This window comes from Phyllopteryx taeniolatus, chromosome 16, assembly GCF_024500385.1.
Source record: "Phyllopteryx taeniolatus isolate TA_2022b chromosome 16, UOR_Ptae_1.2, whole genome shotgun sequence".
In the NCBI taxonomy this organism is placed as follows: domain Eukaryota; kingdom Metazoa; phylum Chordata; class Actinopteri; order Syngnathiformes; family Syngnathidae; genus Phyllopteryx; species Phyllopteryx taeniolatus.
Window position 1 is genome coordinate 14,573,402 of NC_084517.1, and position 27,831 is coordinate 14,601,232.

Below are 27,831 nucleotides of genomic sequence, written 5' to 3' on the forward strand. Positions count from 1 at the left end.
AACATGATCAAATTACAATATATTGCATATACAGTGGTCCCTCGCTATTTGCTGTGGGATAGGGACAAGGTCCTGAATAGTGAAAATCTGCGGATGATTCATGCCCATTATTATTGTATTGGGAGTGTGGAAAAAAAAAAAGGGGAAAAAAAATTGAAAACAAATCTGCAAATAGGTGAATAGTTATGCAGGTGCCAAACCGTGAGTATGCAAGGGTCCACTGTATACAACACTGGACATTGTGCAACAAAGAGGCATTTATACCATTGTCAAAGGGTTGTCATTTTAGTAGCAGGCATTTACATTTAAAAATACATAATGGTAATTGTCTTCTATATAGTTATTTTACTCAATTTATTTTATTTTTTTTAGATTAGAGAAGACATTAAGTGCACTTTTCGGAGCGTACCTATTCTGTTAATAAGTTTATTAAGGCTATTTAGTCCAAAAAATTTTATTAAACAATTGGCTATTCAGTTTTATGCTGACCATAATTCTTGTTTCTTTTTTAGGGCAATATTTTGGTGCACCCGCTGAGATATAAAACCGCTGATTCAATCGTATTTTTCAATGTCATAATTTACCCCATAAAAAGTAGAATCAAAATAGTCATTCGTTTAGATAAATACTGTCATTAGCTACGTTATTGGTGTCGTAGTACTAATACTATTGGTGCGCGCAGTGAAAGGACGTTAGTCCAAACGGTCGGTAAAGTTAAAACCGAATATTCGATCTAATGTTTTACTACGTGAACATTTTGATCAAAATAATATTAAAAAATTACACACTTAGGAACACTTTGTCATTTACAATCTTAGCGGTGTGAATTGGTATATACAATAGTTATTAATTTCTTAGCGCTTTGGATTCCAGCAGATAGCCACTAGAGGACGCTCCGCTAGTTCTATTTGAAAACACAGATTCAATCGCGTTTCAACGTTATAGTTTATGTGAAATAAATCGATCAAAAATAATATACACGTCATTTATATCGCAATATATTGTCACTTAAAGTTGTTTTGGTTTTAGTTGGCATCATAGCTGTTATGTCTTTATATATGTTTTTTTAATTATTTTTTTTTTTGAGTGGAAAGTGCGAATCAGAACTCGCCTGCTGTGTTCGCTTACCCAGATGGAGAACAGGCGAGGCGTTCAGGTTTGTTACGCGGTGGCCGCTCTCTTCACAATATTGGGCTATTAAACGCTAAAAACAACTCCCCGGTGCTCCGCATGGGCTCGCGTTTGCATCGACTATCAACCGGAATGTTAGCAGCGTCGTTTTCACCCGCTACTTTCGCATAAGCCTGGGGCTCGCAGCTGTCCCGTTTGTGTTTTGGTGGGTGGACTGTTTTTCTTGTTGCCCGGGCGGGCCTGGCGGCGGGCGGGCTGCTACTCTCGGATGAGCGGGCTCTAGGACTCTCGGAGGTGGGAGTCTTGTATTTTCGGGTGGAAACCAAACCCAAGAGTCCCGGAAAGTCTTGGACAACATGGCTGCTGATTACAATATGCTATCGATTGCAGAGTGTGGCTAATATGAGCAGTTTGGCTTCCCAAGTTGACGCTTATGCTAAGTTAGCGCTAGCCGACGTTCGGGATAACTTGACTTAGCATTAGCAAAAAAAAAAAAAAAAGCTAACTAATTTACCGCTGTTGTGTTCCACTCGAATCGACTATAATGTTATATGTATGACCCGGATAAGAACCCGATTCGAGTTTTGCTAATTTGAAACTCTTGTGTGAAGAGCTCAGCCTGGTTGCGTTTTGTCGCTTCTTGTTAGCATGTTAGCATAGCTAGCTCAACTAAACTAGTGCTCTGTGACGTAACTCGCTCGTTGTTTTGACAGCGTCTTATCCGGAGCGGCGAACGTCAGCCAACTATCGTCTTTTATGCTTTTCGCCGTATTTATTTACGATACGATAAGTAGTTACTATTCACGCTTCAAGCTTGTCCGTTCTTGGGTTTGTTTGTGTTTACAGCATGAGTTTCATATTGCCAGTCCAAAGCCGTGCACTGACATGCTTGTTTGTTTCAATCCCGAGACACCATGTCAACACACATGTTTTTGCAGCTGTAGGATGGATCCAGACAGCGGCGCAGACGCACAAAAAGCTGTGAGTTTGCAGTGGACGAGCTTCAAACTGGTCCAGGACCCGGCTACCAGACGGGTGGCGCAGAAGATCTACAGATACGATGGAGTGCATTTCAGTGTGCCTGTGAGTGTTTTTTTAAAAAAAATATTATTATTTTAAATTTCACATGATAAACCCAGACAAAGTGACATGACCAAATGCAATTCAGTCGCAGTGTGTTGTTCTACAGTGTTACAGTTGGCATTTGGTGCAGGCAGCGTGGGTTCAGCCGCTGCTTAGTGCCACTGTGAGTGTGAATGGTTGTCTGTTTCTATATCTGCCTTGTGATTGATTGGTGACCAGGCCAGGGTGTAGTCAGCCTGCCTTTTGCCCAAAGTCAGCTGGGATAGGCTCCAGCTCCCCATGACCCTTAAAAGGATAAGGAGTGTACAAAATGGATAGATGGACTGTTGCTCGCACGCCTAACGATGATGCTCAACTCACTGCAAAAAAAACCAAAAAAACAAATGTTGACGCTTGTGGCTTTTTCATTTCTGTTTGGGAACCCCTTGGCACTACAGTCGTACAAACATGGCAGAGCATGCCATAATTCCATCAACTTGTGCTCTCTTTCTTCCGTACAGTTTGCTATTGTTTTGAGAATAATCATGTGATTCCACCTAGCATTTTAATTGACTTTACACGTCTGTGCTGGCTGGCTTTAAGCCCGTCATACTGAAGAGCAACATAGTGTGTGTTTCTCTAACTAGTTTTAATCAAACCTGCTGCAAACAGACTGAACTAGACGGAATTTAAGGCTGGCCGATATGGCCTACAATTAATTTCAATTAATAAATTGGATTCCTTCACTGTATTGGTATATATCGCAATATAAACGTAAGTGTAGAAATTATAATGGAAGTATTTCTGAACCTGTTTCATTGTCCTTTACCTAACTTTAATTGCTAAAAAAGACAGCAAAAAACAGTAGTTTTGCGAACACTTATTGTGCAGATCTTAAATAACATTGCTGATATAAATATTTAATATAATATATATACACACTTTTGACCTTATATATATATATATATATATATATATATATATATATATACTTTTGACCTTATAGGCTCCTCCTACTGACTGACGTATACGGTAAAGTACTGATTCATTTCTGGGTTTTGGATGCGTGTGCTTACTGTGTAGCTGTTGTTATTTTCTCTACAGACACTTATTAATCTACCAGCTAATTTGCTGTTCATCGTTGGTTGCTCTCCGCTGTTACGTGGTTCAGCCAGACTTCTATTAAAAGTAGGGCTGGTCCATTATATTATCGATGTAACTATTTCTACCGATATTTTGAAGGTATTTCAATTCAGCTAGTGTTGAGTACATGTCACAAGACTTATCTAGCCAAGTAGAGATAAAGTTACAAATATCTGAGTCCAGTGTTAAATTGAGCAAACGCCTCGTGTTTTACAGCGTGGTTAGTGAGACTGGCTCATGATGCGATGTGGTGACATTGTGTCCAACTTTCACTGTGAGTCGGAATTTATAAAGTGCTCCCAGCTCTTCTCAGCCTTACAAACGTACAACAAAACGTGTAACTATACAGATAGTTTTACACGTGAGAAGCAGATAGCATGAGTTCCATGTCGGGCTTGTAAGAGTTGTCTCCCTTGCTGAGTTGGAGATCCGACTTCAGGAAGACCGGGTGATTTAAAAAAAATAAATAAAAAAAAATAAAAAAATAAAAAGTTGAGAGGGACAGGTTGATGTCATCTCATTATGAATCTGAGTGGGTAGCAGTACTATCTGCGTCCTTTTCAGCGGCACTTCCTCGCCCGACGACACAGGGGACCGCTTGCAGGGGCTGAACGCGCGCGTCTGTTGGTGGTTCATAGTAACGAGAAGGCGCGCTTTCAACCACCAAAAGACCAAAAAGACGGTGACTTTCAACCACCATGTCTTATATAGTGAGACTGTGTTAAGGAAGCATTAAAACATTCACTCGTGAATATGTTACCACATCAAATTTGTACTCGCACACACTGAAAAAAGGGTCGCATATGCAACCATTTTGGTCGCAGTCGATTGTGTGGCGGTGTCTCCAAAGTGATGTGGAGTAGTGCTATTAACTAGCCGATGTGCAAGGTATGTTGGCTCCCTAAAAAATGGGCAAAACTGTGTTTATTTATTTAAAGAAGTACCACCCAAGTGATTTTGTGCAAAGCATAAAAAATTTAAGCGCAGTCAGTCCAGGCGGTCACTCACTGCTGCCAGTACAAGTAGCATTAGAAGTTAGCCACTGCTAGCGGTGAGGCCACCAGACCAAAGCAATCAATCAGTCCATCGTGTCATTATTCGGTGGTTTGTAAAATGGCAAAACTAATTAATCTGTATTGTTAATAAAGATGCTGCACATTTGAAAGTGGCAATAATGTTAACACGGTATGTGGCATCATAACTGGAGAATGATAATGTTTACAAATCAAGTGTCTTCATTATCCCTGAGGGGGCAGTTTGTTTATTTTGTATCTTGTACCTCCAAAAATATTCAGGACTTCAAACGAGTGCACTGTTGTTATACTTTTCTAAATTTTTTGCATTGTTGAGTGAAAATTGTTCTTTTATTTTTCTATATTTGCCTTATTTGCTTAGTATGCTGATATCATGTGGGGGTTACTGTTTTCAATATTGACTTTGAGGAGTGTTGTTAACAAAAGGCGTTAATAAAATGTTGAACTCCTCTAATTTCTTTAGTTTTCAGTACAGATGCTTTAAACCTGGCTATTTGAAAAAGTTTAAAGAAGATGATTTTAAAAAATCGTGATTGTAATCCAGATCAGACGATATAAAAAAAATTATCGTGATGATTTTTTTGGGCCAGATCACCTAGCACTATAAGTCTACTGTACCACCTAAGCACCTTTTCTGGTGTTTCGCTAGTCTACTTTCACGTTAGCTTAGCGGTTAGCATGGCTTCTTCCTCTTCCGTTCTCTTCTTGCTTGTTCTGTCGCGTGCTTAGCTTATCATCTTCCTTTAGGTATGACCATAGTTGTCAAAAGTGCGGTTTATTAGCTGCCATGGAGGTGAGGAATAGTGACCTGGAGGAATTGCTCTGTACCGTGTAAGGACAGTGTTTTACCACGCTAGCTATCCAGCTAAAGCTCGTAGCGAGTGCAGTGCAAGGTAGCTTAGCGCCTAGCATTCCCCAAGTAGTTACCAAGCAGCTGGGTAAGCAGGGAGGATGACTCTTCAATGTGGACACACTGTTTTTTAGCCAGCTCAGAGCTGATATAAGCCACACAATTTAAAATAAGCAGTTCTGGCAGCTTCTCCACCTCAGTTGTCAAGATGTGCTTTAAGTAGGGGTGGGCGATATAGTCTCTCAATGATATCACGATATTCCAGGGAAATTTGCAATACATTTTTTTTTGTGGTTGAATAAAATAATGTAAAATGTTGTTTCCCGCTAAGGACGCCAGCGAGTTTAGGATTGTTAGTAGGTCTGCAAGGGTCAATTGCCGACTGTACCGTGATTGTCCAGTTCCGTCTAGTTCATCTGTGTCGCTCTGTGTGTGGCTGGTTTTAAATATAGTGCACTCCAATGCCTCATGTGTACACAATGTCACCAGGACTCTGGATTCCCACCCGTGGGTGAACTGCGGGACCCGAGACCCCGTAGATTATGGTCCAGGTATACAGAGATGGTCCTGCCAGTGCCAAAGTTTAAGGTGAGAAAACTTCCACGCATCTCAAACCATCGCTCAATCCGATGCGTCTCCCCCCTATGGGTTTTCTCCCCGATGCACAGCTGGACGAGTTCTACGTGGGTCCGATCCCCCTAAAAGAGGTAACTTTCGCCCGGCTCAACGACAACATCAAGGAGCCCTTCTTGGCCGAGATGTGCGCCAAGTTTGGCGAGGTGGAGGAGATGGAAATCCTGTTCCACCCCAAAACCAGGAAGCACTTAGGCCTGGCCCGGGTGCTGTTCACCAGCACACGCGGTGCCAAGGACACAGTCAAGCAGCTACACAACACCTCAGTCATGGGCAACATTATCCACGCACAGCTGGACATCAAAGGTGAGCCGGGGGGACTGTTGGCGCACCCCCTGTCTGCCCTGCACAAAAAAGTAAAAAAAAAAAAAAAAACCTTTGGGTGCTCTTATTGTAAGTGAAAAAAAAAAACAAACAAACACTTCCTATGGCTCCTATTTAAATTTGCCTTTGCAATTAATGGAGTGATGAACGTTTTTTCACTGTGAAAATAACTTGTACTCGTACGTTATTTCTGCTACAACGACGTTATTGCTAACAAAAACAGGCATGGAGTAACTTAAGCTAGGCTACTTAGCACGACGTTAACAATGCAAATTGAACGAAAAGCATGACCGATGCCATGAAGCACGCGTCGTCATGACACATGGCAAAGAGTGTTAAACTTAAACAGGAGACTTGTTTGGTCGTTGGTATTTTCACAAGGTCGTTGTAACTTATAAACTTAACTGTCGGAAAGCACTGCTTGGCCCACTCATTTTACTGAGAAGACTGAGGATTGAATGACGTGACGTCTCATCTCTAAGTAGTTGGCATCATTCTGCCCTACTTAAGACACCATTCAGCATGTACCGGTACTGTTTTATAGACTGGGCTAAGAATAAAATGGACATCCAAGAATGTCATCATCTTTTTCTCGTGTTGTAATGAGCTAACGTATATTTGAAAAAAAAAAAAAAAAGAGTGGGGGGACGAAAATTGGCAAAAATCTAGCCGATTATGATTATTTTGAAAAGGGCTAAAATTGACAGATTAAATCGGCCGGCGGATTAATCGGTCTCTGTAAATGAAAGCGAAAGAGAGAGAGAGTGGAAGAGATGGGGGAAGTTCATGTGTGCCCAGGGGTGTCACACTGATGCGAAAACTGGCACAACTGTCCTGGGCCCCTGGCTCCCTCGCCCTTACCAAAGAATTTCTGAAAGGAAATCTTAGCCTCTGACTGGTTGGCCACCCCTGAACTACATGAAGCGGACCGGAGTAGAAGAAGAAACATGGATAGGCCAATCTCATTTATTTCAGCAGTAGGGGAGTATTTTGGTTACCCAGTTGACAACAGAGATGGAAATCTTGTAGTCCACAAGACCCTACTTTGCTGTAGTGATAAACAGTCCTAATAATTAACATATTGTGGAATCAGCTGCATTTTTGTCGTGTTGATTGTATTCAGGTAATATACCTTTAGTGGTACCAGGCATTAAAAATAATAAGAAATCAAAGAAACAAGGGTGGCCTAATTGTTTTCCCCATGACTGTGCATTTGGGCCAAGTAACTGGGGGAGAAAAAAAAAATAATAATATTTTTTGTTCTATAGGCCAGCAGAGGCAGAAGTATTACGACCTGATTGTGAATGGTTCCTACACGCCCCAAACGGTACCCCTGGGGGGCAAGGCCTTAGTGGACTGCCTCACACCGCAGACCCCCACACAGCCACAGCCTGATGTGGTAACTGTGATAAATAGAATATATATTTTATTTCACTTCCAAACGCCAACACTTCATTCCTCTGCGTGCAGGCTGCGGACATCCGGCGGCGTCTCTCCAGCGAGCTGGCTGTGTTGGCGGCGGGTGTCCAGCAAGCCCTCAAGTCCGGAAACATCACCCCTGGCTCTGCGGATACCGGTTTCGGTGAGCAGCGCCTGGACACGCCCCCATCCTCCTCCTCCGTGACGGGCCCTTACACCTCAGGGTCCTCAGCGTCCTCGCAGAGCGGGACGCCATACAGCTCCAGATCCGGGACGCCGTTCTCTCAGGAGTCCGGCTATTCCGGTGCCAGGTGGGTTGTTGGCTCAACTAGCAGTCCTAGCTTGTTAGCAGAGTTATCTTGGAAAAAGAAAAAGATAACACTCTAGCACAGGGATTCCTAAACTTCGTTGCATGCACTACCGAGGATGCATCACGTTAAAAGTAGTAATAATGGCAGTCTGGTATAATCATTACTATTTTTATTGTACATAACTATTACTAAAAAAAAAAGTGAGAAAAGATTGCTGTTTCCATGAAATTAAAAGGTTGCTCTAAGTGCTAGAGGACTCTGCATATTTTTGCACAATTGTTTTTTGTCAATGTCTTTATGTCTCCAAAGTATTCTGTAAATTGACTGTCTGTTGTACTAGAGCGGCTCCAACTACCGGAGACAAATTCCTTGTGTGTTTTGGACATACTTGGCAAATAAAGATGATTATGATTCTGATTCTGAAATAATTTAAAAAATTAAAGCTGAATAAGAGTGAAGAAAGCTAGCAAAATGGAGGGGTGTGCCAGACCAGGAGAGGAAAAAATGAGCAAGTGTCTCTCCCAACATTTTTGGTTGCTCTTTTGTTTTGACCTAATGGTTTGTGACGATATATGCTGGGCAGAGGGGGGTGCACCAAACTCTGTTGGGATGTTGAAAGGGGTGTGTGGCTAAAAAAAAAAAAGCATTTTTCCGGGGAGAGGGTAATGCGTTGCTTAAAGTGTTTGGGGAATACCTAGAATTCTGTCTATTTTTCTGCTCAGGCTGAACTACGAGCATCAGCGTGTTAGCATCTTTGTGAAAACAAAACAAAACGACAACAACACAATCATACATTGCAGAGACTCTCAAACTCCTCGGGGTGTGCAAGCACCCACAATTGGGTTTATGAGATTAAAATGATGATGGTAGTCTGGTATAATTATGATACATTTAATAAAAGAGTATACACAGGCTATGTTCTGACTTTTTTTAAGGAGTGAGGAGGTGTGGTAACTCAGGAGGTGTGCCGCTAAAATTTAAAGTCTTAATTTTCTCACTGGCAGGCACAGTGGCTACAACTCAGGCACTTTGGGAAGCGGTTACCCCCCTCAGGACATGCTGCCTTCCTCCTCCTCCTCCTCTGCGGTTTCGTCCACAGTAGGCGGCGGATTCAAAGTGTCCCGCTACTCCGAGGACGTCCACGAACCTTCGTTGTACCACCGAGGTCGTCCCGGGTACCTCCCTGCCGCCTCGTACCGTCCCAACGAGCCGCCTTGCTACCCACCGTACCCTAATGCGGGAGGACCCGGCCCCCACATGGCGCACCACTCTGCCATGCACCCGCTGCCTTTAGGGTCCCAGTATGAACAGCCTCTCATGACTGAGCGGGACAGAGACTCGGGAGGGCGTTATGGGGCGGTGGGCGGCATCTCCAGGCGGGCGTCATACCATCACCAGCAGGACGCCAACTCCTCCTCCTTGAAGTATCATTCCCATCATTCGCACCATCACTCGGAGCGCCGGGACGAGCGGGGCTACCGGCGTGAACGCGTGGGCTCACGCTCAGGCGACCACGGGCATCAGCGGCACCGCAACCACCACCACTCGCACAACCACCACAGCAGCCGTAGGAAGAGCAGCCACGACCGCGACAGGGACCGGGAGCGGGATGGAGACTACTCTGGCAACTCCGACCCCAGATACAATTCCAACTCGTACCGCTCTTCCTCCAACAGTATGTCCCCACCACCCTCGTCCTACTCTGCGTATTCTTCCTCCAAAGATCCCACCCCAACCCCTCCTCAGGGATTGGATGCGTCCGGTCGTCTGGGGGGCACGAGCCTCCCGGAGAGGGGCCCTGCACCCACAGTGGGTGCCCTGCCGCCACCCCTTCCCCCACCGCCACCGCCCCTGCCACCGGCATCCGTTATTGCTGCAGCTGTGGCCGAAACGCTCGGCACACTTGATTTCAACCAGGATAGTCCTACCCGAGAGGAGCAGTGGACCAAGCCCAAACGCCGTCCCAGCACGCCACCGGTCCCGCCAAAGACACCACCACCTTTGTCCCCCTCCCATTCCTCAATCGCCTCCTTAGCCACTTCACCTTCCTCCACCTCCCTCCCCCAGCAGCCTCCCACATCTGGTAGCTCACCATCAGGCCGCCGACGTGGTTCTGCCTCCCCGGAGCCGGACTCTACCAATGAAAGCTTACCATTCGCATACCATAGCAGCAGCCTGGACTCGCGCATTGAGATGCTCCTCAAGGAGCAGAAGGCCAAGTTCTCCTTCCTTGCTTCCGATGAGGAAGATGAGGTGGAGAAGCAGAGGGGTACACGATCAGAAGGCGGGACGAAAAGAGGGCGAGCTGGTGCTGACACGGTCGAGCTCACAGGCGCCAACCAGGCAGGCAATGGCAGGGACAAGGAGAGGGGCAAAGGGGATCGTGACCGAGACAGCCTCAGGAAACGAGGTAAGGTCGCCGACGGTCGGAAGAGTCCCGCCAAGCCGCCGGCTTCCACGCCGTCGTCTTCCACGTACTCACCTCATGTGCCGCCCCCGGAAGAGCCCTTGCCGCCGATCGGCCCCACTGGGACGGACGTCGCCCCGGAGGAGTCGACACAGGACCAGAGTACTGACGCACGGAGCAGGACAGGAGCACACACGCCACCTTACAACGGACAGAGTCAGGTAATCGCTTGTCATTTAGCCGTCTTCGATTGCAGTTATTTTATTCACTTTCACAGGGCGGGGATTTCACCTGTCAATCACAGGACTGACACAGGATTTAGGTTAGGAGCGTTCTCCTTAAAAGATGTTAAGCAAAGTATCATTAATTGTGTTAATGCTAAAAAAGCCACTCTTTGTCAGATATGTGGCTGCTCTCATGCAGTGTGCTGAAAAGCATTCACACAAAGACTGTGATTATTATTATTTTTTGTCTTTCCAAAATGTCGACATTTCTCAACCAATTTAGACTGTTCCAACATCACAGTGTTGAAGGCTTTCAGGATGTGCAAGAAGTTGATTATTTTCCCTGAAATTGCCACTTTTCCCACAGTTCCACATTGTCCATTAAAAAAAATTATTCCAATGGGGTTTCCGTTGGAATGCATGGAGACATTTTGAAGATTTAATTCATCTTTGCGAATTTTTTTCTGCTCACTTAACTATTATTAAAACCTTTTCAACTTTAAACTGTTCAGTTCACCTTGGAAATTTTGGAAAGTATTTTGCACATTGCCCAAATTCTCATTTTCCCTGACATCCATCCATCCATCCATCCATTTTCTACCGCATATCCAAGGTCGGGTCGCGGGGGCAGTAGCTTTAGCAGGGACGCCCAGACTTCCCTCTCCCCAGCCACTTAATCCAGCTCTTCCGATGGGATCCCGAGGCGTACCCAGGCCAGCCAAGAGACATAGTCTCTCCAGCGTATCCTAGGTCGTCCCCCGGGTCTCCTCCCGGTGGGACGTGCCTGGAACACCTCACCAGGGAGGCGTCCGGGAGGTATCCGAATCAGATGTCCCAGCCACCTCATCTGGCTCCTCTCTGTGGAGGAGCAGCGGCTCTACTTTGAGATCCTCCTGGATGACCAAGCTTCTCACCCTATCTCTAAGGAAGCGCCCGGACACCCTTCGGAGGAAACTCATTTCGGCCGCTTTTATCCGGGATCTTGTTCTTTCGGTCACGACCCACAGCTCGTGACCATAGGTGAGGGTAGGAACGAAGGTCGAGCGGTAAATAGAGAGCTTTGCCTTTCGGCTTAGCTCCTTCTTCACCACAAAGGACCGATACAAACTCCGCATCACTGCAGACGCTGCACCGATCCGCCTGTCGATCTCCCGTTCCATTCTTCCCTCACCCGTGAACAAGACCCCAAGATACTTGAACTCGTCCACTTGGGGCAGGATCTCATCCCCGACCCAAAGAGGGCATGCCACCCTTTTCCGACTTAGGACCATGATCTTAGATTTGGAGGTGCTGATTCTCATCCCAGCCGCTTCACATTCTGCTGCGAACTAAGAGTTTGAGATCACGGCTTGATGAAGCAAACAGAACCACATCATCTGCAAAAAGCAGAGATGCAATTCTGAAGCCACCAAACCGGACCCCTCTTCGCATCGGCTGCGCCTAGAAATTCTGTCCATAAAAGTTATGAGCAGAGTCGGAGACAAAGGGCAGCCTTGGCGGAGTCCAACCCTCACCGGAAACGAGTCTGTCTTACTGCCGGCAATGCGGACCAAGCATTGACACCGGTCGTACGGGGACCGAACAGCCCGTATCAGGGGGTTTGTTACCTCATATTCCCGAAGCACCACCGCACCGGACTCCCCGAGGGACATGGTCGAACGCCTTCTCCAAGTCCACAAAACAAATGTAGACTGGTTCGGCGAACTCCCACGCGCCCTCGAGGACCCTGCCGAGGGTTTAGAGCTGGTCCACTGTTCCACGGCCAGGACGAAAACCACACTGCTCCTCCTGAATCTGAGGAGGACCCGACGGACCCTCCTCTCCAGCACCACTGAATAGACCATACCAGGGTGGCTGAGGAGTGTGATCCCCCAGTAGTTGGAACACACCCTCCGGTCCCCCTTCTTAAAAAGGGGGACCACCACCCCAGTCTGCCAATCCAGAGGCACTGTCCCCAATGTCCACGCTATGTTGCAGAGGCGTGTCAACCATGACAGCCCCACAACATCCAGAGCCTTTAGGAACTCCGGGGAAATGTCATCCACCCCCGGGGTCTTGCCACTGAGGAGCATTTTAATCACCTCGGTGACCTCAACCCCAGAGATAGGAGAGCCTCAGAGAACCCAGACTCTGCATCGTCATGGGAAGGCGTGTCGGTGGAGTTGAGAAGGTCTTCAAAGTATTCTCCCCATCGACTCACAACGTCCCGAGTCGAGGTCGGCAGCGCCCCATCCCCACTATACACAGTGTTGGTGGTGCACTGCTTTCCCTTCCTGAGACGCCGGATGGTGGACCAGAATTTCCTTGAAGCCGTCCGGAAGTCTTTCTCCATGGCCTCACCGAACTCCTCCCATACCAGAGTTTTTGCTTCAGCGACCACCAGAGCTGCATTCCGCTTGGCCAGCCGGGACCCATCAGCTGCCTCAGGAGTCCCACAGGCCAAAAAGGTCCGATAGGACTCCCCCTTCAGCTTGACGTCATCCCTCACGGGTTTGGGGATTGGCGCCACGACAGGCACAGACTACCTTACGGCCACAGCTCCGTTCGACCGACTCTGCAATAGAGGCGCGGAACATGGTCCACTTGGACTCACTGTCCCCCGCCTCCCCTGAGACGTGGGCGAAGTTCTGCCGCAGGTGGCAGTTGAAACTCCTTCTGATGGGATTCTGCCAGACGTTCCCAGCAGACCCTCACAATGTATTTGGGCCTGCCAGGTCGGACCGGCATCTTCCCCCACCATTGGAGCCAACTCACCACCAGGTGGTGATCAGTTGACAGCTCCGACCCTCTCTTCACCTGAGTGTCCAAGACATGCGGCCGCGAGTCCGATGACACGACCACAAAGTCGATCATCGAACTGCGACCTAGGGTGTCCTGGTGCCAACTGCATGTGTGGACACCCTTATGCTTGAACATGGTGTTCGTTATGGACAATCCGTGATGAGCACAGAGGTCCAATAACAGAACACCGCTCAGGTTCTGATCGGGGGGCTGTCACTGTCATTGCCCACGTGAGCATTGAAGTCCCCCAGCAGAACGATGGAGTCCCCAGCGGGAGCGCTCTCCAGCAACCCTTCCAAGGACTCCAAAAAGGCTGGGTACTCTGAACTGCTGTTTGGTGCATAGGCACAAACAACATTCAGAACCCATCGCCCACCCGAAGGCGGAGGGAGTCTACCCTCTCGTCCACCAGGGTGAACCCCAACGTACAGGCGCCGAGTCGGGGGGGCAATAAGTATACCCACACCTGCTCGGCGCCTCTCACAGTGGGCAACTCCAGAGTGGAAGAGAGTGCAACCCCTCTCAAAAGGACTGGTACCAGAGCCCAAGCTGTGTGTGGAGGCGAGCCCGACTATATCTAGTTGGAACTTCTCGACCTCACACACCAGCTCGGGCTCCTTCCCTGCCAGAGAGGTGGCATTCCACATCCCTAGAGCCAGCTTCTGTAGCCGGGGATCGGATCGCTGACCCCTATGGCCCCTTCCACAGGTGGTGAGCCCATGGGAAGGGGGACCCACGTTACCCTTTCGGGCTGTGCCTGGCTGGGCCCCATGGGTGCAGGCCCAGCCACCAGGCGCTCTCCTCAGAGTCCCACCTCCAGGCCTAGCTCCAGTGGGGGGCCCCAGTAACCTGCCTCCGAGCAGGGGAAAACATCTTCCTGAATTGTTTGTCATCATAGGGGTCTTTGGAGCTGTGCTTTGTCTGGTCCCTCACCTATGACCTGTTTGCCATTGGTGACCCTGCCAGGGGCATAAATCCCCAGACAACTTAGCTCCTCTGATCATTGTGACACACAAACCCCTCCACCACGATAAGGTGACAGCTCCCTGACAAAATTCCTAAATTATGGAGACATTTTACACCTCGACCTAATCCTTCCACATTTCTTGACCAATTCAAAAAAAATCAAACAACTCATTCAGGACATCTTAGAAACATTTGTTCACATTCCGAAATTCCTAATTTATTTCATTCAAATAATTTTCCTTTTTTAAATTCCTGAATTAATGGAGACAATCTTTCTAAATTTCTCAACCGATTAAAACCATTCCAGTATTAAACATCCCTGTTTCCTTTCAGTCCTCCCCTCATTCCTCAGGGGAAGACATGGAGATCTCTGATGAGGAGGAGGGTGAGGTGTCCATCACGACGGTTACCACCCACCAGTCCTCCATCACCTCCTGCTCCTCGCCGTCATCCACCCAGGCGGTCATGCCATCACAGGCGGCGGACCCCTCGTCGTCGTCGCAGCCGCCCATCTCTGAGTCGGCACAGCACTTTGGCACCTCCGTGCAACCGCCTATCCCCTCCTACCCGCCCCACCTGCCGCCCCCGCCGGGATACTCCCTGCAGCCGCCCCCGCCTCCTGGGATTCCACCGCCGCCCCTTATGGAGCTGCACACTGAGTATCCTCCGCCCATGCCTCACCACATGTATGACTATGCCAGCTCAATGGAGCTAATGAACCAATACACTGGTGGGGCGCCCATGTCCTTCCAAATGCAGACGCACATGCTCAGTCGCCTGCACCAGCTGCGCATGGCATCGTCGAATGGCACGACAGGCCCGGGCGAGGCCGCCACCGGGGACTATTCCTCCTACCACCTGCAATCACTGCCGCCCCCGCACCACCCTTACATGGAACAAGAGGGGAGCGGGGCAGCCGCACACTACGAGCAGGATCACCGCTATATGCCCCCCCACATGCCTCCCTACCCTTACACTGACCCGCACGGCAACCAGATGCCGCCTCCTTCGCACCTCCCCCCTCCACACACTGCATGGCCACCGCACATCTTAGCTGCGCACTACCCCTCCTACATGCCACCGCCCACCTACGGCACCATGCCACCTGGTGAGGGTGGTGAGTACCAGACCTCCGCCGAGGAGATATCCCTGCTGCCCGAGAATCCTCACGAAACCACCGTGCAGATGGCGCTGGCCACGCTCATCCAGGAAATGAAGAACATAATGCAGAGGGACCTGAACCGCAAGATGGTGGAGAACATCGCCTTCGCCACCTTTGACGAGTGGTGGGACAGGAAGGAGACCAAGGCTAAGGTAAGGAATTATAATTTTAAATTTTTTTGTCACTTTTTTGCATTTGTACTATAATTAAGGCGATCATTCATCCAATTATTCATCATAACCGCTACCTTGCACAATAGAAATATACCAAACAACGAGAAATAAACCACAGTCAAAATTCCATGGCATACATGCGTACATGTTCTTGCAACCTAGCATCATATAATTAAATTTGTAGTGGAACTGTGTGAGGCTTCAGGCTACGTCCCTATTGCATTTTCCAGTTAATAAATCACTTCTATATTCATCTGCAGGCTTCTTTTGCACAATTTATTTAGGTATGTCATCTCAATAAATTGGAATAAATGTATTCTAATTTGAATATATTTTTATTTAGCGTTATAGTGTTAAGAGTTATATATTCTAATTCAGAGTGTTTGTGAACAAGTGTTCCAGGGACGCTGGACTGCAGGTACATCTCAATAAATTTGAATAAATATATTGTAATTATTAATTAGAATAAATATATTCCAATTTGTGAATATATTCTAATTTATTGAGCTGTACCTGTAATCCAGAGTCCCTGGAACGCTTGTTCACACACACACTTAATACAATTGCTCCTGTCAGCTGTCTCCATGCACAATAGAAAATTAATTTGTATTTTTTTCACGTTTTATCGTCTTTCCTTCAGCCATTCCAGACAATGTCGGCCTTGCGTGATGAGGAGAAAAAAGAGGAGAAAGTGAACCGTCCTCGCGAGCCCTTCATGTCTCTGGTGGATTGGGCCAAGAGCGGCGGTGTGGAGGGCTTCTCCCTGCGGGGAGCACTCAGGCTACCATCCTTCAAGGTAACTAAAGCTGCGCTGTCAGAGAGTGCAACAATTGACACAAACACTTAAAAAAATAAAAAATAATGTGCAGGTGAAGAGGAAAGAGCCTCAGGAACTCATGGAAGGAGACATGAAAAGGCCGCGACCGTCAACGCCGCCCGATGAGGACGACGAAGGTTTGCCGAGATCATGTCATGTCATGTCAGAAACAATCCGCTTAACTCTCGTTTCTGGTTCTCAGCAGCTGACGGGAGAATGCCGGATACTGGCCGAGCGGGACGGGACAACAAGAGAAGGAAAAAGAAGCCCAGGAGTCGAAAACCTTGGGAGCTGGACAGTGAGGGAGAGGAGACGTCGGACGGTTCCTCCTCTGAAAAGGTTTGATGTTGTGCTATCTGTGTTGCTAGCTAGAGGGTAGCATTTCAGCTCACTTTTCCGATGGCTACATTTAACTTTCTTTTCTAGGATGATGGGGAAGTGGAGGCGAGTGACAAGTCTGATGGTAAATAACGCTTTTTTAAACCATGCAATGTTATGATTATTGCGATGGCTACTCCCACTAGTTATTTGTATTAACCTCCACCTTGCACAATAGAAATGAACAGAAACACTAGAAATAATCGACAGAATAAAATAAAATAAAAATCTATGGCACACTCCGTCACACATGGGCATGTTTAATTTCATGAGTCGTGCTGTCGCTCCTCTCGCCAGTTACTCATGATAACCGCTACCTTGCAGATTAGAAATGAACAGAATGATTAGAAATAATCCACAGTCAGTTACATCCATGTCACGTACAGGGACCTACACATTTGACTGCACCTCTGACTAGTTATTTGTATTAACCTCCATTTTGCCCAATTGAAATAAGCAGGACAACTGGAAAAAAATCCACAGAGTCCAAAACGTCCAATGCACGCTCAGTCACACACGGCCGTGTTTCATTTGTGGCTCCTCTCGCCAGTTGTTTGTGACAAACGCCGCCTTGCACAACAGAAATTAACAAAATGACTCGGAATAACCCACAGTCAAAAAAGTGTATTACTTATTTTTCAGACGACGCCCTTAGCGCAGACAGTGACGACGAGAGCCTCTCCTCGTCCTCTGAGGGCTCTTCCTCTTCAGGGTCCTTGTCCTCGTCCTCCTCCGAGGACGAAGAGGAGGAAGGGGAAAGGCCCGACAGTGACGGACTGGACACCATGGATGAGTCCACCATGGACAGCATGGTGGAAAAAGATGGCCGGTATGTTCCGTTGCTCATAAGAATAAATAAATACACCTCTGTTTTGTGTGCCCTGAAAACACTTCTGATGACATTTTGCTTTTGTACTTTTATCAGGGGGAAGATATTAACAAAGGCAGAGCTCAAAATTGGTAAGTCCTCTTTAGTCAACAAAGTCAGCTGCTGAAAATTCTGTTAAAGCCAATAACAGATTGATGTTAACTAGGCTTTACACGTTCAGGATTTTTGAGCCGATCACCGAGTTAAAAAAAAAAGGATAACCGATCACCGATCTGATCACAAGATGGAGGAATGTGTCTATTTAAATGACCTGTTCATTTACTGTATGTACTTGTGTACTTGCTCAAAAAATTATATTTACAATAAATAATGTATCTTTGTTCCTCTATTTATGCCAGTGAGGCGTAGTGACAGACAGAACAAATGAATGGTATTCTATTAGATGGCAGGAAGTAAATACAGTAATTAATGTATCCACTTTTTGTGACATTTTGTTTGTTGGTGTGCTGTGAGATTTTTCAATTGTAAAATATGTTCCTTGGCTCCATAAAGGTTGGAAATCACTGCTCTAGTCAGATCGTGTATTCTAATCAGTCAGGTCAAACCGACATTACATGACAGAAATAATGGGTGCTAACTTACTGTAATTAAATTCCTTTATTTTGAATTAAATTACTTCACCCACACCGAAACTTTAGAGCATGATTCGACAGAACGGCGGCATGTTTAGGTCCAACCGTTCGTGCTAGCAGTAGCTTGCTAGGCTACAAAACATTTTATTGCCTGCTTGTGAGCGGTATCGTATTAAAAGTATGTGAACATACCTCAAGCAAGCCTTAAACGAACATCCTCTCCTGTCCTGAGCACCGGTGACCACCAACACGTTTTTCCCCATTTTGTCCTTATACTAACGTCGGCGCGCTCCACTCAGAATCACCAGATAACATTACGCCTGTCTCAGACGTGTTTTTTTTGTTTTTGTTTTTTTTTTAATAACTTCGCTGGCCGTCAGATATTTACAGTACAATGTCAAAAGACACCCGACAAGGCTAAAAATAAACTAGCTTTTGGATTCAAATATACTGTGCACGCAGTGACGCGGAGTAAATGTCTTTTGCAGACATTGATCGGATCGGCAAATTATGACATTAAAGCCAATCAGCATAAAATGCTAAATATCGGCCGATACCGATCAGCCCGATAAAATCGGTGTAAAGTCTAATGTTAACTAACATTGATGTTGATAAGGATTATATTTTTCTATGTTGTGGGTTTTATTGAGACCCACTGTGGATAAATGTTTTTAGCGTTTTACGTTTAAATTAGCGCCAACACTAATGCTTATATTCATGGCTGGCTCACTGATAATAAACTACTGAAGTTGGTGATGCAGGGTCAACGTGGCAACACTTCTTAATTAAAGCAGCCTATGTGCCATCAGTAACCACGTGAATTTAAAGTGCAATATATTACATCCTGATGCTTTAAAGCAGCAATTTTCCAACATATTAAAACAATTTCCAGGTGTCTTGCAGCAAGCACACTTATACACAAAATCTGAATCTGACTTTAGGTAACACTGTACATCCAACAACAGTCCAGCTCTACTTGGCTTTTATTCCCCTTTAGCTTTGAAATGATAGTGTTAGCCCAGCTGTTGCTTTAAAATGGCAGATCAGATCAGTGTCAAGTCAATGCGTGGGAAAACTCGAGTGGGTGGAGGCTTATTTCAATTAGTCCAATTTATAAAATATAAACAGCTGAGCAAAGCTGACGTTTTCCACTCCAGGCAACTCACAAATTTTTTTTTATGTCTTCCAGGTGGAGCCAAAGACAGCCAAGCGGGACCCCTCTCCAAGCGGCCACCGTCCCCTCCGTACCCACGTCCTCTGTCCCCCATGGCCCCTGTCCCCCCTCTCAAAAAGCGCAGAAAGACAGTCTCCTTCTCCACCGAAGAGGACAGCAAAGCTCTGTCATCATCTTTGCCACCGTCGCTGTCTTCACCTTCCTTGCAAACACCGGGCGAGGCTACCCCCCTCTTGCCCACCAGACCCTTGGACACTCGCACGGCTACTGTCCCGCGTACCGCTCACGGCATCCAGCTTCTCCCCTTCGCATCCAAACCGGGGGAGGGCAATGCTCTTATTGTGCCGCCGTGTGGACGGTCTCCGGATTCGGAGGAGTCCAAAAGGGTCTCCCCTCAAATTACTCCCACCAAAGCTGCCGGGAAACGGGGCTCATTCAAAGACTCTCTTAAATCCTCTGCCTCCGCTGTCATGGTGTGCCGCACTGTGCAGAACCTCCCACTGGACCATGCCTCCATGTGCAGGATTGCCTTTGAGGAGGCACCCCCTGTGTCTTCCCTCAGCAAGCGACCCAGAGGAAAGTCCCGGACCACCACCATTCCTACTTCCCTCCGAGAAGAAGACGAGGATGAGAAGGAGCAGAGGCTGAGGCTCCGGGAGCAGCTTGGAGCATCCAGCCTGCTCCAGTTGGCATCCGCCTCCACCGCTGACTTGTCGGTGCTGGCCGATGTGGCCCTGAAGATGGAACCCGACGCTGGAGACTCGGAAGAGACTGAGACGTCGGACGAGGCCGAGGAGCAGAAGATGGAGGCTGGCTTCTTCTCCGAGGAGGCTCTGCTACGTGTCATGAGCCCAGAGAGCTTGGTGGTCTTCATGGAGCACAACTACTGCAGACCCCCCATCCTCTCAGCACCACCGGCCCTGAAGAAGACCTCCTCCAAGCAGGAGTCCTCCGTCCTGCTCCCAGCCGACCTCAATGCTATGTCTGGGGTGCTAGAGGCGCCCGAGGAGGTCATTGGCGAGGCGCTTCCCCCAAGAGGCGATTCGGGAGAGTACTTGGGATTGCTGTCTGAGGAGTCGAGCCAGGCCACCGCTACACATCCTCCGGCCAAGAAGCCACTGGTGGGCAAAGCGCTAGAGCTTGAGAAGAGTAAAAATAGGAGAAGTAAAGACAAGGAGAATCTGGAGGTTCTTCCAACAAAGATACAGAAGGAGACGCCAGCCATGAAACAAAAGAAACGCAAACTAGAGGTGTGTGCTTTTACTCTTAAAGGAACCAGTCCAGCACATCAATTATGCAAAATGACTGCATTCATAAAAAGGGAAACCAAAAGTGTACATGTCAAAAAATACTGGATTACACTGCTAAAAGTACACACAATTGTGTCCAAAAAGTACTGGAACAACATTTGGTCATTGTGGACCATGTGTTTTAATCAGACAATCACTTGCTAGTTAGTAAACATGCTGCTAAAAGTATCCACAATCACATTCAATGAGTACAAGAACCAAGTATGAGTAGCTATCGCTACACATAATTTACTGGAACTAGATGTATGGTCAGTCTGGGCCGTTAGCGACCAGTTAGCAATCATTCAACTAATAGTGGAGATGCACTAATACCAGTACAAGTACTAACATGGGAGTACGCTGATACTGAGTACCGGTTTTGCAATTGTGATGATTGTTTATTTTAATCAAATATTGGGAAAAAAATAACTTTTCCACTCAATTACTGTATATCACGTTTTAGATTAACGACTCATCATTATTGACATTTTAACATCCAACTGCATGTTTTTCTAACAGTCTTGCTGCACATTTTACTTATAATGTAGCCTGTAACACAGGTCATTTCAGTGATGTGGGATCTCAGTCTGAAGACCAGGGGACACTACGTGAAAGAAGTACATATAGTAGGCGAGACAAAGTACAATGAAGAGAAAAAGTAGAATTAGGTAGTGGTGGGAGTAAGTCACAGATGTGTGACTCACAAGCAAATCTCAAATCATAACCTTCAAGTCTCAAGCAAATCCCAAGTTACTGTGGGGGTAAAAAAATCAAGAAAGTTTTGGGGGGAATCAAAGTCAAGTCGAGCCGCCACGAAATTTCAAGCAAGGCGAGTTAAGTCATTAGTTGGTTTAAGCAAGTCAAGTCATACAATCTTGCTCCAGTCACAGCATATATTGGAGTGGTAAAGGTTTTTTTCACAATTTTTCCCCCCACAAATCATATCCCTAAAAACAGTATTTACACTTCATAAAATTTAAATGAACAACTGAGATTATGACTGAATTTATTGCACTGAATTGTTTTAAAGTTTCAAACTTAATTTAACTGCTTTATTTCTGAACAAACTATGTGCACTTTGATGACAGCCTTGTAACTCCTACGGTTCTTAAGAGAACAAAATTAAGCAAAAGCCAAGACTGTTTTCTGTTGGTCGAATGTAATTAAATGTGTACCTAATGAGCTAATGGAGAATGAAAAAGATTCAGAATTAAGGGAATAATACATAAAAATGTTGCCGCCCTTCAAAAAAAGTTATTTGAACAAAGTCTGCATTGCTCCTGTGTCCTCTTCTTTAATTAAATCAGTCGTGTTTAATTTATTTAGAAGCACTGACTCTGAGCAATTGACAATTGTCATTAGATTAAAGGTTATGTTTCATATGCTGTGGTCTAAATTTTTAAAACATAGTGCAGAAAGCTTTATCACAGTGCCGACGCAAACACATTCACTAGTGTGAAAATTATATTCACACGCATCTACTCACAACTTTTACTGTACTTACTAATAGTGGAACGCACTTTTGTCAACATTTTTATTGGCTTGATTGTAATGCAAAGTCATTCCATACAGCAGACCTATACCACAAAAGTCTCCACACTTTTATTTATTTAATCTCGACAACACCAGCAATCACGTCAAAAAAGTACTAGCATCCACAACCATGTTGGAGAAGTACTAGAACCAGAACCGTGGTGACATTGCCTTGGTATGTGCAGGACTCCGACGCGGAAGAGGATGTGGATGTAGAGGAGCTGGAGTCTGGCGAGCTGACAAGCACCGACTCGGAGGGCGAGTCTGCAGTGGTGGTGGAGGACGTGAGGAAGAGCGAGCGCCTCTTCCTCCAGGAGGCCGGTATGACGTCCAACAAACCCCTGCCGTCCCCCGAGCCGCCGGCGATAAAATATGAGAACCGCAGCGAGTTCGAGCAGATGACTATCCTATACGACATCTGGAATTCGGGCCTCGACGGCGAGGACCTGATGCTGCTGAAGACCACGTACGAGAAGCTGCTCCAGGATGACCACAACTCTGACTGGCTCAATGACACCCACTGGGTGCAGCACACTGATATCCTTCTCACAGCGTCTTATCTAGCTTACTGTTAGACCACGGGTTGTACGTTGCCAATCCCTGTTACACTCATGTTGCTAGTGTTACATATTGACCTTAACGCTGAGCCGCACTGACCAACTTGCCCAACCCTCGACGGAAGAAAAGGAACGTGGACGGGCAGCTGCGCGAGCACGTGACGGGCTGCGCCAGGAGCGAAGGATACTACGCCATCAGCCGTAAGGAGAAGGACGTCTACCTGGACTTGGACCTACCCGAGCAGGTCATACGGGAGGTAGAGAACGTCGACAGCTCGGTAAGTTTGGGCCCCTTCACACACTGCACCACAGCGCACACTAGGCCGGCACACAATACTTTTTAAAATAACCATAACCTAAAGCATTGTTTGCCAACTTTTATTGAGCCAATGCGCATTTTGCAGTCGAAAAATCTGACGTATACCGCAAAACAAAAATGACACAAAAAAGCATATAGTGTGATGGAGGCAGTTTTTAAATTCTTTAATTTTAAAATCTTGAATCTCAACGATTTTGAGAACTTAAATTTGCAAAGGGAGATAAATATTTCTTTAGATTACTGTGAGTCGCAAGCAACAAGGCTGTAACCAGAAAATTGCTTAAAAAAAGACAAACCTACTATAAATTACTGATTGACATTGTTTACAGTATAAACTGTGTTATGTAGAGTCACTAATAAACTGAGATGTAAAACAGATATCTTTGAAAATTAGTCAAAATGGGTTTTCTGTTTTAACTGAAGCCTGATTTTGTACTGTACAATGAAAGTGTGGCCCATATTGGGGGGCTTAGCGTCAAACCTTATAACCAAGAAGCATATTGTCAATGTGGACTAGATAGTTGTTTGTTCTATTATTGTTTTTATTTCTTTGTGTTTTGAAAACAACAAAAAGTAAAAAAAAAAAAAAAAAAACATTTTTTTTGGGGGGGGGGTTAAAGTAAAAAGGGTGAAAACCACTGACTTCCACGAATAGCGAAAATCTGTGAATTGACCGTCGAAAATGGTTTTGAATTTCACATAAATGCCACAAGATGGCAGCAAAGCCATTTATTTTTTTAAGACAATGGCCTGAATAAATGAAACTCTTCCCCTCACTTCATCATACGTCCTTGGCCACAACATGGCGTTAAAGCAATATTTTTATATGCGATGGCTTTGGCCTGAGCACGAAGTAACAGGATAGTCTCCCCACCCCCCAAAAAAAAATCCACCATTTGGCGAAGTCGCGAATTCTGACTCATGAATATGTCTGGGTTCAGTGAATTTTAAAACCATCTTGAGGAATTTCACTGTCAGGGAAGAAAAGTCTTGAACGTGTGGACTAAAATTTGATGGTTAAAAAAAAGAGTTCTCTCTCCCCTCTTATCTGCTTTGTCAGTTATTTCACATCAAGTTCACTGAACTCCTTGGATTGAGGTCAAGGTTGTTTGGCTTTCCTCCACCTCAAGGCCGCCTGATAACGTCACAAGTCCTCTTCTAGAAGATATTTATGTTTGTTTGTTTGGTTTTGTCTTCAGGGCACCAACCGCTTGCTGTCGGAGCGACGATCAGAGCAGCGTCGCCTCCTCACGGTCATTGGCACGCCGGCCGTCATGGACTCTGACCTGCTCAAGCTCAACCAGCTCAAGGTACCACTGACAAACATGCATGCCGATAACCACACACTCTGCAACGGGCTCAGTTTCCACACACCCTCAAACCACATGACGTCTTCAAAATGTCACTTCAGTAACCTAAAGTTGCACAATACATTTGTCTGTGCACAATGTGCTACTGAGGACATGCATGAAATTATCACACAACTTTCATGAATGGGGATAGAAAAATGCATGCCACCTCATATTTGGTTAAATAGTAGAATAAATATTGTATTTATTTTAGATTATTATTGTATTTATTATTTTTATTGGTTTTAATTGTTTTGGTGGATTTATTTTATATTTATTAAAACATTAATTTTTTGAATAATTTTGTTAAATTTGGTTATATTTTTACCTAGTTTATTTCTTTCATTTTTATATTTAAATTTGTATGTACTTTTTCATTTTATAACATTATATTGTTTTATTGTTTTTATATAGTATTTCACGTATTTTAAATCCACACAACAGCCTCAATTAGCGCCTTTCACACCACCTGGAAAAGCTGGTGTTTTTCCAGCTTTTTTCGTGGTCCCTTTTCTGTATAAAAGGCACCAACACTGACACTTTTTCGCCTTCTGGGTTGTATCAGAAGCCGCTTTTTACACTGCTTGTAAATCTGATATTTCTACATGTCGCTGGGCTGTATAAAAGGTACCAACGTGGAAAGGGGGTGAGGTGGGCCCTCTTACACTGCCTACACAAGAACATTATTTGTCCTTTAATAAATAATAGTACTTTGTCACTATGAAATGGGGAAAAAGTAAAATTGGATTATTATTTATGATCTCTCACAGCACATTGTGCCGCAACAGAGTAGAGGGGAATCGCAGTATTATTCCATAGTAAAATTGTGAGCTTCTACAGGAGTTATACATGTTCTTTATTTATTGTGGTGGTGGTGCAGTTCCGCAAGAAGAAGCTTCGATTCGGACGCAGCAGGATCCATGAGTGGGGTCTGTTTGCCATGGAGGCCATCGCTGCCGACGAGATGGTCATCGAGTACGTGGGTCAGAACATACGACAGGTGATCTCCAGTTCAAACACGTCAATGTAGCGCCATTGCCAACTGTCAGCGTTATTGTAATATGTGTGCGTATGCGAGCAGATGGTGGCGGATAATCGTGAGAAGCGCTACGCCCAGCAGGGCATCGGCAGCAGCTACCTGTTCCGAGTTGACCACGACACCATCATTGATGCCACCAAGTGTGGAAACCTGGCACGCTTTATCAACCACTGCTGCACTGTGAGTGGATACACTCACTCACCGATGTTCAATTCATTTTAAAATAATGAACTGTACAGTCATCCTTCACGCCCCCATTATATTGAATTTTTTTAAGCGAACATATTGTATAGGTTATTACAGTATACAGTGGACACCTGCAATTCGTGGGGACTAGGGACCTGGCCCAAACTTGAATAGCAAATTCCCGTGATAATTAACACCTCCCAAAAAGTGATTGTAATTGTCTATATTAAGTTTAAACTAGTGATTCTCAAAGTGTGGTACGAGTACCACTAGTGGTCTGCGGGCTCTCTCTTTTGATACATGTCAGAATCACTGAATTAAATACAAATACAATGTGCAAAATTTAAAACATGAAATAGAATCAAACATATTACAATGAAGCTTGTGATAAAAAAAAATTTAATCCAGTGCAGTTAATGTTTTATTTTAATGTGCATTTTTTTCAAGTTTCATTCCATTGAACTTTAAAGTGTTGTACATTAGCGTTTCATATTTTCTAACATTTGATCAAGTGCTTTTTCTATTAAACGTGCAACATTTGAAATGAATACATTACTAGGTAAAAAAAAATGTTTCCCTAAATTTAAGCACAGAATGAAAGTGGGAGTCTGCAGTTTTCAAAAACGAATACAAATGTCAGTAGCACATTAGTAAAATGGTCTGTGAAAAAAATCTGCTCTTAATTGATTTGCAAGAAACCACCGTGCCTGATGAAAACCAATCACAAACAGAAGGCGTGATTTACAAGGTGTCCATAATTTGTCATGCGAGGCCCCGTGGCCTCGCGCTGACCTGTTACCTTATCACCACAGAAAAGCACCTTATTTGTAACGGAGTGTTACTATAACACTAAATGTTATCGGTTTGAAGTTTTATTTTATGTTAGACTCAAATTTGATTTACTTAACAATTTATGGATTTAAAATTAACTATTTTGCATCACACTGTGTAATACTCACCTTGCGTGTTTTTTTGTTTTTGTTTTTCTTCTTTCTCAGCCCAACTGCTACGCCAAGGTGATCACACTCGAGTCCCAAAAGAAGATCGTCATCTACTCCAAGCAGGCCATCGCCGTCAATGAGGAGATCACGTATGACTACAAGTTCCCACTGGAGGAGAACAAGATTCCATGCCTGTGCGGCACCGAGAACTGTCGCGGCACACTCAACTAACGCTCCTGTCGCCATCATCCCCACCCGCCCAAAAAAAAAAACATGTCCACGCCTTGCACTTTGGTGGCCGTTTTGACCCCCCCACCTGACCCAACCCCACTCTCGGAAGGTCCACACTTATCCACGCACAAGGAAGGCAAACACAAAATTCAGGGTTTTAGAACTTTTAATCCGACACGTTCTTCTTCTGTTCTAAAAGTGTTCTCCTTGTTTTGGGATGGGTTTTTTTTGTTAGTATTTTCTGATATTACTGTTCTGAAATAGTGTTTCAAGCTTCCATGTGATCCAGATCCATAAGTTATCTGCAATTTTAAAACAAAAACGGAATGTCCTCCCTGAGTTAGTTCTCTTATTGTTTTTATGGTGCCGTTTCCGTGTCGTCATTTTCTTTTTATTTTGAATTATTTCTACCAAATTCCTGCAGGTTTTGTCATCGCTGTGTGTTTGCACAAGTCTGTTTTTAACAGGCACTTTTTTCTTCTTTATTTTGCATTGGGTCATAAAAACAAACAAAAAGAAGGGGGGTGGGGTAACTCGAGGTTATTTTTTACTGACAAGATATTTCAACAAAAAAAAAGGCAACGGACACTGGTCCAAAGTTTATCTGTTGAGTAGCAAAAAGACCAAAGCAGTCTTTTTCTGCTTTCCCAGATGAAGTGATGAAAAAACAAAATGGATGTAAATAAGTGTTTGTTTCTCGTAGAAACACACTGAGTTGTAAATATACGTCTCTTTCACTCCCTCTCTCCCTCCACACCAGGACACATGTACATACCTTCAACTTTTATTTTGTATGGTTCTTCCTCTTGTTTTAATATTATTTGCAATCTTGTATTAATGCGTTGGACCCTTTATTAATGGTGCATTAAAATATTTTTTAAAGAAAAAGTTACTTGGGTTTTGTGCGGGAAGGCGGAGGCAAACAGGAATTAGGCTG

General features: G+C 45.3%; 1 protein-coding gene across 6 annotated transcripts; it reads left to right on the forward strand.

Moving 5' to 3' along the window:
- The first annotated feature begins 1,049 nt into the window (after positions 1 to 1,049).
- On the forward strand, positions 1,050 to 27,782 carry setd1a (SET domain containing 1A, histone lysine methyltransferase). 6 transcript variants are annotated; one of them, XM_061748646.1, is made up of 20 exons: positions 1,445 to 2,214; positions 5,710 to 5,808; positions 5,889 to 6,159; positions 7,446 to 7,576; positions 7,648 to 7,907; positions 8,912 to 10,535; positions 14,619 to 15,599; positions 16,261 to 16,416; positions 16,490 to 16,574; positions 16,643 to 16,776; positions 16,864 to 16,900; positions 17,458 to 17,644; positions 17,741 to 17,775; positions 19,466 to 20,700; positions 22,458 to 22,809; positions 22,926 to 23,107; positions 24,348 to 24,458; positions 25,378 to 25,497; positions 25,579 to 25,716; positions 26,721 to 27,782. In XM_061748646.1, exons 1-20 carry the CDS (start codon positions 1,888 to 1,890, stop codon positions 26,892 to 26,894), a joined length of 6,639 nt encoding a protein of 2,212 aa, XP_061604630.1. In that variant the 5' UTR covers positions 1,445 to 1,887; the 3' UTR covers positions 26,895 to 27,782. The 6 variants fall into 6 exon arrangements, with proteins under 6 accessions (XP_061604627.1, XP_061604628.1, XP_061604629.1 ...); XM_061748643.1 differs by lacking the exons at positions 24,348 to 24,458; positions 25,378 to 25,497; positions 25,579 to 25,716; positions 26,721 to 27,782 and adding an exon at positions 1,050 to 1,156 and having other exon boundaries at positions 2,070 to 2,214; positions 16,640 to 16,776; positions 22,458 to 23,058; XM_061748644.1 differs by lacking the exons at positions 24,348 to 24,458; positions 25,378 to 25,497; positions 25,579 to 25,716; positions 26,721 to 27,782 and adding an exon at positions 1,163 to 1,425 and having other exon boundaries at positions 2,070 to 2,214; positions 16,640 to 16,776; positions 22,458 to 23,058.
- Positions 27,783 to 27,831: the final 49 nt, after the last annotated feature.